This window comes from Sus scrofa, chromosome 9 (assembly GCF_000003025.6).
Source record: "Sus scrofa isolate TJ Tabasco breed Duroc chromosome 9, Sscrofa11.1, whole genome shotgun sequence".
Lineage (NCBI taxonomy): Eukaryota > Metazoa > Chordata > Mammalia > Artiodactyla > Suidae > Sus > Sus scrofa.
In genome coordinates this window covers 69492601-69509134 of record NC_010451.4, presented here as the reverse complement: position 1 = coordinate 69509134, position 16534 = coordinate 69492601, and the positions used below count along the sequence as shown (strand labels likewise).

General features: G+C 35.1%; 1 protein-coding gene across 1 annotated transcript in view; it reads right to left on the bottom strand.

The window, feature by feature from the left end:
• The window catches only part of ZNF804B (zinc finger protein 804B), a 516857-nt gene continuing 509072 nt past the window's right edge, over nucleotides 8750-16534 (bottom strand). Inside the window, exon 4 of the mRNA XM_021063357.1 lies at nucleotides 8750-16502. Coding sequence (XP_020919016.1) covers nucleotides 12833-16502 — 3670 coding nt within the window. The 3' untranslated portion in view covers nucleotides 8750-12832. The remainder of the gene's footprint in view (nucleotides 16503-16534) is intronic.

Below are 16534 nucleotides of genomic sequence, written 5' to 3'. Positions count from 1 at the left end.
AGTAGATTATAAATTTTTGTAAGAAATATTTCAAGGCTAATGAAATGGTGTGCATAGTAAAGTAGATATTCTGTTAGATTGAGTGGTTAAAAAAGGCCAGGAGGAGATATCTGTACAACACCTAAGTGAAAAGAAAAAATGAATCATGAGAGTACCTGAGGAAAGAGCTTTCTAGTCAGAGAAAACAGCAAATACAAAGGCTCTGCATGGGAAATGCTTGGTCTGTTTGAAGAACTGCAAGGTCAGAGTGGTCAAAGACAATGGAAGAAAATGAGGTTGTCAGATGAAGTTGAATCTTAAAGGCTATGGTAAGAACAATGGACTTTATCTCCCAAGTAATGTGAAACTATTGAAGAGATCTCTGTGTCTAGGACAACACTGTCTCCTCTCTGTGAACTGGGATCTAGGACCAGGAGATACAGAGACACAAGGTGGGAGGTTATTGCTGTCTTACAGGTGAGAGAAGTTGATGGGCTATACTAAGATGACAGCAATGGAAATGAGGAGAAGAGGTCAGTTTGGGATACCTTGTGAAGGCAGGAGTAGAAAGACATGATGATCATGGGTGATAAGGATGTTCGAGATGAGGAAGATATCCAAAGGATGTTGAAGATTACTAGCAGAATTTGTTCAATGGAATTTTTGAGAAATTTTTTTTTTTCTGAATAAACGAGTACAGAGATTAAGAGAAAGTCATAGCTGAAAATATATACGTTAAGAATCATCAGTGTATATAAACCATTCTTTAAGGCTTGATACTGAATAAGATCACATAGTTTGTCTAATAGAGATGAGATGATGTCTGAAGACTGAGTCCTGGGTTCTTCCAACATTTAAAGGTTGGTAGTAGCAGGAAGCACTGGAAAGAAAAAAAATGCTACAAAGAAACCAGTCAGACTTAAGGAAAATTAAAGTACATCATGTTCAAGAGTCAAAATGAAGAAATTCTTTTGAATAAGAAGAGTAATAAATGCTATTGAAAATAGATTATTGTGGGGTTTGAAAGGGCTCTTTCTCAGGAATGTTCTGACTGATTGGGGTGTAATATTTGCATTCATCTCACATCCTTTAAGTATAGTATATTTGAATTCACCTCTGAAATTCAATTACGCTAGACTTTCCAATATTTCATACTTCACACTGAGTCATCATTCTGTAAACATTATTGGCTATGGATTGGAATAATAGAAGTTAGTAGGTTTTGTGGAATTTGTGCAATCCTAAAATTATCTGTATACTTACATTAAGATTATAATTAAGTCAAGTTATAGGAAATTTGAGCCTTGACTGGATAATGTAAATTCATTGCCCACATTGAGTTAGTAGTAATGTTACTGTGTACAGGTAAAGTTAAATGTCCAGCTGAAAACTTAATTCAAAATGACTAGACTCATCACATACTTTTTTTCACTTATTTCATTTTGCCTTTGTTTTAGTCAACATTAACAAATATTTAAGGAATGAATAATTTAAAGAGGGAAAAATTATATTGCAGTTGTTTCCTATTAAACTATTTCTGAATAAACTATCCCTACTCTCACAAAGCCTCAGAACTATGTAATAATTCTTTTTGTGTAAAAGCTATGAATAGTAACAAAGGAATGAGTGCTCATTAAAATATTTCGATAATGAATGAAACAGTCCCATGAAGAGACATTGGGGTTTACTCCCTCCTTTGAGGATGTCATGCTATAAGTAGGACAAATAATTGAAATACCATGTCTTTGAATTATCCCTCTAATAAAAAATTAATGTAAAGAAAGTGTTTAATTGGCGAATTGTGCACCTGGAGAGTTTTAAAGTAGCATAGCCCTTTCATGAGTGTGCCAGGCTGCCGAGTAGCTTTCATCTATTTCTTGCTAAGCAAATTCACAAAGTTCTGCTAATTTTTCTATGATTCAAAACATTACCAAATACCATTTGGGAATTGACTCAATTCTACCAGATATAATAAGAGAACACAACCTCAAGAGTGTGAGATATGCATTTTATGTCTGTGTCAAATAATTCCATGATGGCCTTAAAATTACACAGGTGAGCAAAGCCCAGATCTGGCAAAAGCTTCACACATGAGGGAGGGGTGGACACTGAATACACAGATCATACATCACCATTTCTTCTATGTCTCTGTCCAATTAGTAATATCCTCTTCTTTATTTTCAAGTAAAATCAATTTTTCTGATCAGAAGGTACCTGGGACTATAACTAGTGGGAAGGATATGTGTGACCTGAACAGTGCCTGGTCCGTATAGGTAATCAATACATGGCGACAAGTTAATTAAGAAATGAGAGTTTCTGCCATGACTCTCGTCAAAAATGTATGTATGCTCACGTGTGTGTGTTCTGGGAACAGTACTTGTTGATTATTTAGGAGGATTCTGAAGAGAGTTCAGTACAGAAATAGAGAATGTAGGTGGAAGTTTAGGGAGGCAGGTGATGGGCAGCTGGAACCTGGGCTTGACCGCTGGGTTAGATTGAAGAGCAAGGTCCTGTTCAATAAAGGCACAGGTAGTGACAGGGTATCCAATTAAAGTGCAGAAGCAAGGAGCTTTTAAACTTGGTTAAAACTTATAGGAGGGTAAAAAGAAGAGTTAAATATCCATGTGATTCAAGAACAAGGGGGCATCTAGCAGTCATTTCTAGGAACTCTTGGTCTCAGCTTTTGCACAGAATAAATCATACTAAGATTCTCACCAGATGAAGTCTCCAAACAGTTGTCTTGGGAAGGGCAGAGACAGAGAAAATTACATGAGAAGTGACAGTCAACTAGTGTCTCAAGTCATAGTCCCATAACATTGGTCATAGTTGATTAAAGTCCTTCTCAAAATAACAGCGTATTGGGGTTATTAATTAAAGTATTTTTTTAGTTTACAATCAAATACTATAATAGGCAGTATGCCACCATGTCTATAGTGTGTCAACTGCAGAATACATTACAGAAAGTATTTATAGAGCTTTGTTAGAGCACTGCATCATATTAGATCACAATTTTTTAATGTGAACAAACAGAAACAGGGCATCAAGTGGTATAGGTATAATAGGTTTCAACAAAGAACACATCTATAGAATTTTAAAGACATTTATTTTCAGTTTGAGGAAACAGCTTTATTTTATAACACTAAAGTTTTAAGAAATAGTCTAAGAAATTCCAGCCTTTAAATATATAATATAAATATACACAATAATAAATAAAATGTTGAATGCATTTTAAATTCAGCAGTGTAAAATACAGATTATTTTCATACCATTTTGCTTTTGATTTTGTTCTGATATTTTGGTATGCTTTTTGTTAGAAATACGTGACTAACACTCTCATACCATTAAGCTTTTTATTGAAAAAAAATTATTGCATTGAACTACAGTCCAAGTAATTTATTGAATAACTAAAAAAGCTGCTTTGCAGGTACAATAGTGCAATTTACTTAGCCACAGTATAATAAAAAAGTTTTGTACAGAGGATACAAAATAAAATTATTAGATTATGTATGATATTGCTGGACTATCATCCAGTTTGATTACAAAGTATATAGATTAAATAGAATTAAAGTGAGAATTTGTTTTAAACAGCTTCATAACCAATTTACACAGTCACTATTTTATTATCTCTCACAAATAGAAGAAACTGACAATTTAGCATGGCAGAAATCTTTCTTGAAGCTGATTGTTTTAATATGTGAATGTTTGGAAAAACATTATTTTGAACAAAGATCAAAATTTATAACTAAAGATAAACAAGTGTATTCATTAAGAATACACATTCACATACACACGCATATGTGGTAAACACATATCTTGTATATTTCCAATCTGCCTTATTTATATTTCTGCTGAGAAGGTCTTAGTCTTGCTATTTAAGAAAGAGAGTGTGCAAAGGAGGCAGTGACTCTGGGAAAGGATTTAAGAAAGTGGACAGGGAAAGTGTCCTGTGATACAAAGCTGCATGAAATGGGGGAAAAAAAAAAAAAATCGACCCTTTGCTTATTTCTCTAATATTGGCTTAGTCTAAACCTAACCGATTTGACCATTTTAATATAGCTTAATCCAAAGCAATACAACAATCACCTTCGAGTGTCTACCTAATAGAAGAAGTGGATGTTTTTGCTGGAATGAAATGATAACCTTTGAAAATCCTCTAGACCCAGGTTCGTCGGCAGGAAAACACAGTTGAGTAAGAATCTTCCAGCTTATTGAAGTAGCTTCAGTCTGAGACACAAAGGGCAGAGAACAATTTTCCTGACTACTGTATAGAAGCAGTCATGCACTTGCTTTTCAATAACATTTCTATCTTCCAATGGAGCACATTTCTTATCAGGAGTTCATGAATTTAAGAATCAAAATTAAAATTTGTGAGCCCTGCTGGGCTAGAGATAAGCACTAGGTCAATTTTGCTTTGAAGTGCTTAGCTACTTACACTGATGTGTGAAGTTTGGAGTCTTTGGGTCTGATATTTACACATTTTTCTTTAGACTATTTAGCCATCTTTCTGAAAAGTCACAGGGAAATTTTTAGGGAAAGTAGAAAAACGTGCTTATGGTTTGAAACCATCAGCGATGTTATTTCACTGATAAAAAGGCAGTGAACTCTCTACACAGCCTGGGGAAGGCAAATTTATGTTTCACCTCTATATCTAGAACACTGGGGTACTGATGGTACCCAAATGCTTGAAATACATGAAGTTTTTAGACTAGCTAGAAAGTATTATGGTAAAATTCAGAAGCTGTGTCACTGCCATCATTGGGAACAGTGTAAGTAATCAAAAAACTACATGCACTAAGAAGATAGCCAGAGCTGGAAATAGGATCCTGAGTAATTTCACTGATTAAATATTCCATTTAATGGGAAAGCTGTATAGGATTAGTTTCTTTGAATATATTTCTATTCAGAGATAACAAGGAGATTCCATTAAGTCCTGGCAGAAACTGAAGAAAAGGAGTCACTGTCAAATCTATTTTCTGTAAATGAAATAGAAATTTTAGGGGATCATTCTGTGAAACGTGTGCCTAAGGAAAAAACCCTGGGAACTGGGAAATTTCCATACTCCCTTTATTCTAATTATCTCCTGTATTTTATAACATTTATAAAGGTGAACTCAAAGGAAATATTTAAAGATTTTTTTCTATAACCCACTCTATTTTTTCTTGCTGAATATGGTAAGGAATGAATAAGTAGATGAAGTTTTCCAAATTTACAGTTTTTCATATAAAGCATCTATTTTGTCTAACCATCCCCTAAATCCAGTGAGACTGGACTGGTTCTTAATCTTTAAGGAAAAAATATAGACAGGTGTGTGTCTGTGTGTGTGTGTAAAGATTTCACAGTCTTTCTTAAAACATTTTTAGTTTTTAAGTATTTATAGTTTAAGACACATACAAAAACTTGCTTCAATGAGACAAGCGTGAAACAGCAATCCCATAAAGAGAATTATCCCATAAATACCAGGCAATAGAAATAAAAGAAGTTTAATGCTGCAAATCAGCTGTAAAATAATTGTGCAAATGGAAGGAAACAAAGCTGATAATACAATTTGCACACTGGCATTTTTTAAAAATGGATATGTTTTAAAATTCAATATATAATTAGAGTTCTATTCCATTTACTTCTGAAGTATGCTTCACTTAAGTGAAATAAATAAATAAAATGTTTGAGCCTACACTGACTAATTTGGGGGAGGTAAGAGAATGGTTTAGCATGTCCTCTATAGTGGGGATATTTTGAGTTTAATCAAAAGAAAAATGTTAATCCAAAACTAAGCCCCATAAATCAACCATCTGAAATTTGGAAATTATCCTGGAGAATAATTGGATATGTCATCGATCACCAGCAAAATTCCAGGAAAAGTGTTCTGAAAATTCCTAAGCTTTTTGCCCATCCAGCCTTGCAAATGTTCTCAAATATTTCAGTGATGGAGCCTTTACGTCTTTATACAAATAACACAAATTGTCAAGTTCTTCACACTGAGTCAACACCTACCTTTTTTTAGTATTTACCTTTTCTGCCCTAAGGAAAATAAATATGATTTTCCACAGTATACAGCACTGCGCTACCATTCAGATGTTTAAAATTTTATTCCCATCTACTTCTTACCTCAGCAGGTGATTTTCTTTGGAATGCACATAATGGTTTATTTTTCACATGGCATTTCCCAGAGTCTGCTCTATAGAATATTAGTACCATGAGATGGTCCATAGGCAAAAATTATTCTGTTATCATTATTTTTTGAAATTCAATATATTCTCTTTCTCCTGGAAATGTCTGGTGGATATTGCTTGTCAAATATTCTGAGATATGCCAAAGTTAAGAAATAAAACCATTTAACCCAACATTTCTCAAAAATATTTGAAATTTGAACATTTATTCAGTTAATAATTTTTGTTAATTCATAAAGCTCATGTTATTTACAAGTCCAAACACATAATATTAACTGGTTTCTTAACTGGTCAGATCTGCCACTTAGGGATCAAATTCAGTTTTCCAATAACATTCTTAAATTGTGCCCAGAACAGTACATAGTTTTCCACAAGTTTTTCTTTTTTACCCAAGATCTAAAAAAAAAAAAAAAAATCTTTAAAAGAATAAAATGAAATACTCTCTTACACCACACACACACAAAACCAACACAAAATAGATTAAAGACTTGAATGTAAGATGACCTGAAACCATAAAACTCCTAGAAGAAAATATAGGAAATAAGCTCCTTGACATAGGTCTTAGGAGATTTTTTTTGGATTTGAAACCTAAAGCTAAGGCAAAAAAGCAAAAAATAGACAAGCAGGACTATATCAAACTAAAAAGCTTCTGCATAGCAAAGGAAATCATCAACAAAATGAAAAAGCAATCTATTGAGTTGGAGAAAATATTTGCAAGTCAAAGTCAAATATCTGATAAGGAATTAATATTCAAACTATATAAAGAACTTGTGCAACACAAAAGCAAGAAAAATATCTGGTTAAAAAAATGGGCAGAGGATCTGAATAGACATTTTTCCAAAGAAGGCATACAAGATAGCTAACTTGTAAATAAAAAGTTTGCAATATCACTAATTATCAGGGAAACAACAATCAAAACCACAGTGAGTTATGACTTCACACTTGTTGGAATGGTATTGTTAAAAAGAGAAGAAATAACAAACATGGAAAAAAGAGAACCCTCCTACAATGACAGTGGAAATATAAATTGGTTCAGCCACTATGGAAAATAGTATGAAGGAATTTCAAAAAATTAAAAATAGAACTACCATATCATCCAGCAGTTCCATTTCTGGGTACTTATCTAAAGAAAGCAAAAGCAAAAACATGAATTAAATAAAAAATATATATGCCCCTATGTTCATTGCAGCATAAATTACAATAGTCAAGACATGGGAACAAGCTAAATGTCTATTGATGAATGAATGGATAAAAAATGTGGTATATCTGCAGAATGGAATATTATTCAGCAATAAAAATGATTGGCATCTTGACATTTGCAACAACATAGATGAACTTAGAAGGCATTATGCTAAGTGAAATAAGTCAGAAAAAGTAAATATTGTACAAAATCACTTACATGCGGAATCTAAAAATCAAAAAAGCACAAAATAAAAAGCAAACCCTGCAAGCTTATGGATATAGAGAACAGACTGATGGTTGCCAGAGGCAGGGAGGTGGGAGATCAGGGGTGGACAAAATGGGTAAAGGCAGTGTAAAGGCACAAATCTATAGTAATGAAATAAATCATGGGGATACAACTCACAGCATAGTGACTATAGTTAAAAATACTGTATTGCATATTTGAAAATAGCTAGTAGAGTGGATCTTGAAAATTCTCATCATGAGGAAAAAAAAATTGTAACTTACATACGGTTACAAAATGGATGGATGTTGCAGTGATCATTTGGCAATGTAAGCAAATGTCAAATTATTACGGTGTACACCTTAAACTAATGTTTTATAAATTACATATCAACAAAAACAATTTTAAAAACCTAAACCCTTTTAATAATTCTGTAAAATTACTTGAGTACAAACTAGTATTTTATAGTTTTTTGCCTGCTTCTTACATCATTGGACTATAGGAAGCTTATAATCTACTAAACACTTCATTTTATTGATGGACTAGAATTAGGCTCTGTCTCCCCAACAATCTATGTGCCCAGGACTCTACTATAGATAAATGTAAGACTTGACATTTATTCACGTCAAATTTAACCTTTCAATTTTGGTCCCATTTTTATGCTTTTTGAATTTTTTTCACGTTTTCTATTGCCATTCAGTATATTTTTTAGTCCTCTTGAGTTTCTGTTTTCCTATTTGATAAAGATGTCTTCCATGATTTTTTCCATGTTTTATGAAAGGTTGAATGTAGCAGAGTACAATCCTTCCTCCAATGTGAAATGAGTCCAAGTCATAAAACTCTCGGGTACAGTTGTATAACTAGCAATAAAAGCACATTCATCACACAGTGCTGACTATTGTCCATGTGAGTATTTATGAGAATTATAAATTACCTCTCTATAAAATACACACATATTTTACTATCTTTTGCCCTGAATCACTTCACCACAATGTCTCTGGTCAAGGTCACAAATAAGCACTACAAAACTAAAGGAGAACTTCATCTCCCATTCTCTTCATTTTCTTACTTGACTCAGCAACATGTGACAGCATTCATCGCTCTCACTCTTTTGAGTGACTTTCTTGCTTGCCTCGTAGGCACACATTGGTCTGATTTTTTCCTACGAAACTTGAAAATTCATTATGCTGTCTCTTTCTCTCTTTTTTTTTGGGGGGGGGTGCTTCCTTCTATTTCCACTCTTAAAATTAGAGTGATCTAGGGTCACTCAGTCTCTGAACCGTTTATCTACCCTCACCTCCCCTGATGATATTATCTAGGCCACTGGCTTCAAATTCTTTCTATATGTTAAGGATTCCTGAAAGTATTTGTCCTTCTCACACTTCTACTCAAACTTCAGACTCATACTTCCAGCTACCAACTCATTATCTCCACTTCAGTATTTAATAGGCATCTCAAACAGAATATTTACACCGAACTTCCTCTCTTCTCCTGCTCCTCACCACAGTGTTCCATATTTTGGTTAAATAGTAAATCCATCTATCTAGTTGCTTGTGTAAAAAGTAGGATGTCACCTCTGACTCTTTTCTTTGTCTTATACCTTATACTCAAGACAAAGCAGTTTTTCAGCCCTCCTTTCAAAATAAATCCAGAGTCTCACCACTCGTCAACATTTCCACCAGACTATCCCTGAGCAAGCCACTGCATTCTTTTGGCTGAAACATTTCAATCTTCTAATTGGCCTCCCTACTCCAATCTTTACTCCCCTAGAGATCATTCACAATTCATAGCTGAGTGGCCCTGGTAAAATCTAAGAAGAATCATGTTGCTCATCTGCTAAAATTATCCACTAGTTTCTCATCTCACAGTAGAAACTCGTCATTAAAATGGCCAATGTGATCCCACATGATTTTGCTGCAAAATTTTTTCTCTGCTTTTATCTCCTGTAATTCTCTGAATCCTTCTTTCCCAACCAGTGTTTTTGTGCCATTTCTTAAGCATGACGGGCATTTCCAACAAGTCACTGAAACCTGGTCTTCTCCGAGCCTAGAATGCTCATTTGTTTTAGGTCTTTGTTGATATACCCCTTTCATAGTGAAGCTTCCTCTGACTACCCTACTTAAAACTGTACTTTAGCCACTATCTGGCCCAAACACCTTTATCTACTTTTCCTATTTATATCCCTCAGTAGCATTTATTATCCTCTGACATAGTATTGTTTTACTTGTCTATTCTGGTTTTTGTCTACATGACCTGATTAAAATTAAACTATATTATGGCACTATTATTGTTAGTTATGATTTTTATTATATCCAAAACATTTAGATTATTGCCTAGCACATGGTGCTTAATAAATATTTATTAAATGAGAAAGAAAATAAAGAGAACAAATAAAAAATAAAATACTTTTATTTTTTATGATTTGTTTTTGGTATACCTGTTAGAGTTACTATTGATTTGTATCTTCATTTTCATTAGACATTCTGCTTAAACTTTTATTTATAAATATGCTAACTTTTAAATCAGTAATATTTATATTAAATATTCTTCCTGTTATAAAAGTAGAGATTAATTGTTCTAACTTCTCCTCCAGTTTGCCTATTTTCTCAAGGACATTTGAGAAAGGCAATTTTAATATTCTAATGGTAAAATTCTAAATGTGGAGATTCAAACTCATTTAAAGTGGCCAGTAAATAATTTTCTCTGTATTTTCCAAATTTATTATCCATGTTAGTTCCACAATTCTCACTTTGAAGAACTTTATCCTTAAGAGGGAAACCAAAACAGATTCAGATTTAGGGAACACTATTATTATTGTTGTTATTATTATTATTACTGATCACCTGCCTTAGCAGTAAGCAAAAGCAAAAAAACAATTTCTTTGGATTTTCCCAATAAATGGGGTATTTAAACTGAGTTAACCTAATCTCCCTCCATTTTTGATCCATGACTGTTGTGTTACCACCACATGGTATTTTAATGATGGTATTTTAATGATTATTCTGAATAATTTCTTTCATTCAGCTTATATTCAATTGTTTTAAGGACAACTTTTTTCTGCTTCATTGGACTCATTTGTAATGGTAGCTCTACTCATGTGATGCTACAGCTTTTATAATTTCCTGCCCTAGGGTACAAGTTATCTTTTATTTAAATGGTGAAGTCTGTTTTCCCAAAGTCCAAGACAGTATATCCAGTGAACATTTTCATCACCAATAATACAAGATAGTCATTTCCATGCCATCAATTCATATTCATCTATCCTTGTTAGTCAAAATTAAGTGCCCGGGAGAGGTTCTCTGTTGTAACCTTCTGAGAGATTAAATTGTCACTAAGACAATTATAAATATTAATCAGATGGTCTTTTTCATAATAAGACTTCTAGTGGGTTCCCATAATTACTCTATCTTGGCTCTGTATCAACTTTGTAATCTGTTTTAGGAAATGGTATCCACATTACTTTTCTTTTTATGTGCTGGAAAATTTGCCACCTATTTTTCTAAGAAATATTCATTTATTTTGATTTTTTTTATTATTCACTCAATGTTTATCAATGTTCTTTTATAATCATTTTTATGGAGTTCCATACAAGTATAGAATTTCTTGCTATTTGATGCCTTTCTTCCATTTTTTCTGTTCCTTTCAGATAAGTTAGACTCTCTCACTGCCATACCCCAAGTCAAAATTTCCATCCCATGAGTTTCTGGTGATATTTAGGAAACTACATCATCTCTTTACATTTTTTAATTCACTGGATTCTAGACATCTCTCCCTCACCAGCATCAAAGATGTCCTTTCCTACCATTTGCAAGTGTTAAGATCTTAGCCTTTCAACTGCTTTTCCCCCATCTGTACAGAGAAAGAATATGGACTAAGAATACACTTGTGAAATTAAATGAGATAGTTCAGGCCAAATGCTCAGCATGACTCTCTTGATGCACCATAGGCCTTCAATAAGCACAGTTCTCTTCCCCATAAAGCCAAGACTGGATAAGCCATCCTTCTCACTTTCTAGTGGCAGAGGGATCTGCATTAGTTATACACACCGTGGTGATGATGACTGATTATCTCCATTCCTGCTCCTTTTGATTTTCTCTAAAACCCGTGCTAATGGGGAATGTACAGCCATACAAGTTTTTCTTTCCTTTTAAGAGTATAAAATAATACACCTCACTAAAGGGTCATTCAGAAATATAGATGTAAGAAATGCACATTTTGTGGGTGATGAATGTTTAAAATCATTTGCAAAATTATCAGAATGGTGATTTTATTCATCATCATTCACTGCATTTTATAAATATTTAGTAAAATTGAATAAAACATAACAAATATTTAAATTTTTTTCTCAGTAAGTATCATGTAAAATGTTTGATATTTCCAAACTTTTACCTCTCCAATTATACATCTATTGTCTGAACACAGATTTCTGAGTAGAATTTTAAAACTTGTAATCTTTGAAAGATGGACAAATATGTTCAAATATTATTCTGAATATAACTTATTTTTTATTTGCCTTACCCAAAACTAATGATAGTGTATGTGTGTTTTTTTATACAAAAATTAAACATTCTTAATTTTAGATATTGGTGATTCTTACCATCACATAATCCTCTTGACACAGAAGGGACTGAAATGAAGAGAGTCCAACATTCCACAGAAACACAGCCGTACATTCTGAATAAGACTATTTTGCATTGAAGACTAGTTTTCAATCTGGATTAGTTAGAAAATTTCTTGTCATCTCTTTTTCCCATGAAAATATAGTATATTGATTGAAAGAGATTATACTGATTGAAAGCTTAGTCAACAGTTAACCATAGGAATTATTTTTAATATAATTAATTCATTTCACTGACCTTTTATTATTACCTGATAAATAAAACCAAATGTGCATTAATTCATTCATTTGTTCACTCACTCAACGAACACCTAGAACAAAGGGCATTATGTTCCGGTTAATTTACTTTGTAGTATCAATGATCTGCCTAAATGTTTTCCATTTTTGTTATGTGAGAACTCATCCAAAACAGAATTTTAACACTCTTCCCTCTACCTATCCATACAATTCCTTTAAATTTGTTCCATAGTTTTGCAATTTAAAAGAAATTCTTAAAATGCTTCCATTTCAATATTGGCCATTCAGTTCATATTTCTCTACCAGTCATGTTTTGAATTGGCACCCCCATTTTAAATCTTGTAATAATCAGTCCAATTTAAATATATCATTCTGAAGGTAGTGACGATTTGTTTTATTTATCCAAAGAAGGGGATTTAACATGTATTAGTTCAAGTGAGTTGGCACATTTAAGGCCTCTTTCACTCCATTTATTGGTTGCATCTGACTGGAGCAAGAATGATGGCAAAGATCTTGACCTTGAAACACTGGTTGAATTAAAGGATTCAAGTGGATGATAGAAGCTGTGGCTGGGTTTAAGTGAGGGCCAAACAATGTGGGAATATATGCTGCAGGGGGCAGGGGCTGAAGCGTTATGTGAGGTGGGTGGAAGGGGGCAGTAGTGACTAAATGCAGGGGGTGACCCGCTAAGAAAGTGTGGTGCGCTGGGATGATGGTTGGAGTCAGAGGTGAAAAGGCGAATGGATTAAAATGTGGCTGCGGAAGAGGATGGAGATGAGCTATAGGGAGGTGACTGCTATGGGCATTTATGGAAGCGGAAACAAAATGCTGCAGGAACGTGTGGTGGATCGTGGTGATGGAAGCCTGCTGGTGAACCGGAACTGTCTGTACAGCTGAGGCCGGAGAGAAGGCCGTTGGCCCTGTGGCAGGCACAACTCGAAGATGCTTTGATAGGAGCTGTTTCTGCATATGCTGCTGGGCTTGTAGCTGTAGGAGCTTATATTTATCTATTTCATCAGGAGAAAACGTTATGGGCTGTTGAATTAAAGGGGGAGAGAAAGATTTATGACACATTTCTAAGTCATCTGCTACTTTGTCATGCTTCTGCATTGTTCTGTCATAGTAAGAGTTTATAGTCCCCTCTACATGATTCATATGCATGCTTACATCCTCTAAGTCTAGATTTATTCGGTCCTCTTTGGTCTCTGTTGAATCAATAACATCAGTATATCTATTAGATGGAAAAGCACCAGGGAAGTCATTTGGTACCGGGTCACAGCTTTGAATAAAAGGTTGGAACTCACTAATTAAAGACTTGGACTGTTCTTTTGTGATTGGGTTATTTTTCATGTTTGGTGAGTGGGACTCTGCTGCTCCATGAATTATACCTTTAGAAAGGTGATTATCACAATTGGTGTCTCCTAAAACAGAAAAATCATTTGTCTGTGAACTTTTGACTGTGTCTGTCTCAGTAGTTCTTTGCATTGAACTGCCTTTATCCTTTCTTCTTCTACTTGTGTTCTGTATTTTTTTAGACATAGGCAATGCAGGGCTGGTACAACCTGGTGGTATGAATTGAATTGTACATTGGATTGGAGAATGAGCCTCTGATTCATTTTTACAACTGTCTGAAGTGACTTCAAAATGAGTTGATTGTTCTTGACGTTTCTTGGCTTGTACTCTTTCTAAAAGGCTTTTGGCTGTCAAGGGGGTGCTCTTTCCTTCCACAATGTTCAACTCTGTGGTTTCTGAAGGGCTGTCGGAACAGTTTCTTAGAAGGCAGCTTATATTCCCAGGGTTAGACTGTGTGGGTTTTACTTTTCCCAGATCACAAAGATGAGGGCTGTCCAAAGACTGTTGGCTTCGTTCACTTTTATTTGAGTAATACGTTTTCTTTCTTGAGTAAGAGCCCAATCTGCTGTGCTGAAGTCCCTGGCAGTTAGGAGGGTTTTCACTGCTTCTAGCACAAGAAGTCTGGGAGCTAGCATCGCAATGGGGGATTCTCCTGGATTTTGGCCCTGAAAACTGTTGATTTTTACCCACTTTATATTTTTCTCTGCAGTGACTATATCCATGTTTTGAGTATTTTTCATTTTTAACTGACTCCCACAATTTGCAGCTCCTGCCTCTCTGTGTTTCAGACGGTGGACAGTCACTCTTTGCTAGCTCATCAGACAAGCAGAGACAGCTGTGCTTTCGACGTTTCCGTCTGTGTCTTTCAGTTGAGTTGTGTTCTCTTTTGCAGAAGTAGAGCAAATTACCTCTCCCACGACCACTGGACCTATTATTTGAGCAAGTACTTCTCAAGCTGGGTGTACTGCCAGGGGATGTGTCTGAAGGGCTTGAATGTCTATTCAGAGACGACTTTGGAGAACCTCTCTTATAACTTGTGTTTCCACATCCAGAAGCCCTGCTGGTCATGCTGATGTGGTTGCTATTCAATATTACCCTGAAGTTCTTCCCACAGTCACTGTGGCCCCTTACTGTGTAAGGACTAGAATTCCAGGTGACTTGATTCCCATCTTCAAAATCCACAGGAGGGTCACAGGAAATCAGTTTATGCTTTTTAGTCCTAGAGACATAAGGAGAAAAAGATACACCCTCATTTGCATCCTTTAGAATTATCCTTTGGCAGCTTGGCCAATGGGCCCTTGAAGTTTCCTTAAGTTCATTCTCACTATTATTGTTGTTTCCTACAAAATTATTTAGCGAGATATCAAGGTAAGCAGGCACTTCAGGATTTTTCTTTTCCAAATCGCTTGCATTCAAATTACATTCAATCACATTTGACTCAGAATCATTGTGGCCCAAATTATATTTTCTCTGGAAATTTTCCCAATCTGGATGAACTACCATCATCTTTGGTTTCAGAGATTGATTATCCTCTTGGATCAACTGTTGTTGGTCTTTGATTAAACCTGAGACTTGGTTCTCTATTGTAGTCTTCATTTCTGAGGGTTCTTTCAGCAAATCCAGATCTGTTTTTAAGTCCTCTGGATCATGGCCATGCTTCGCATTTCGAGAAAGCTTAAAATCAAAATACAATGGATTGCAGCCATAAGAGATACAGGGCTCCGTTTTTGTAAAAAGAAGCAGCTCTGTAGGCCACTGGAGAGTGGTGTGGCCATCCTTGCTTTGTACGTGGAGAAAAGGCAGTGGTTTGGCCTTCCTGTCATGGGGACAAGCTTCTCTTATAAGCCTTTGTACATTTTTGCTAGCTCTCTCTGTTTTATCTAATGATTTTTCTCTCTTTTCCTTTCTGGAGTTGGGATTCAGATGTACTGTGCTGCTTTGTTCACTTGGCTCTAGTGATTGAAACTCATCCAGACACTCAAATATCCTGGCATCACTGTGCCTATAAATGTTTGGTGGGCAGGAGGAAACATTTGTTTGGCATGAGTGATTAATGCAGTTTTCTGAAGTGTTCTTCAATGTCTTTCTAGTTTCTTTTGCTCTGCTGGAAGGGGTAAATTTTGCATCTGAAAGACAAATCTTAGATTTACTGAATGAAGCACGAATGCCAAGTGAACCTTCCAGTGTTTCATCAACAGAGTCATTTTTGTCTTGCAAGATTTGAGAGCTTATGGAGAAGGTAGTGTGTAAAACACTTTCCAGATGGCTTGGTGAGATGTTTATATCTTTTTCCTTAGCGAGGTGTGCATCTTCATTTGCAAACCTGCAGCACATGCGTTTCTCTGCAGTGTGCTTTGTTTTATAGGTGGGTGACTTGTTACAATCATGGGTTTCTTCTGTGTTCTCACTGAAAACTGCTGCTGAAGATTCTAATTTTAGATGCACTTTTCTGGAAAAAGAAAACGATACTCCTGTCCTGTGATTTGCATTGCTATGATCTGAAGATGTGTGTGGTACCCGATTTCCAAACAAACAACGTCTATCTGTCTGTAACTGGTGTCGATTTGGTGCTGTGGACCATTGTTTATCGGAAATGCTTCTGGAGAGATTCTTTCCTTTAAGGAGAAGAGCGCTCTTCATGCAAGATACCTTTCTGCCGTTCTTAATTGGGAAAATTCCTTGCTGGAGTTGCTTTTCTATGGCTACCCTGGGGGCTTTGTATGCTGGTCCATTTCCTGAAACACTGCAAAGACAATAAATATTTAAATAATTAAG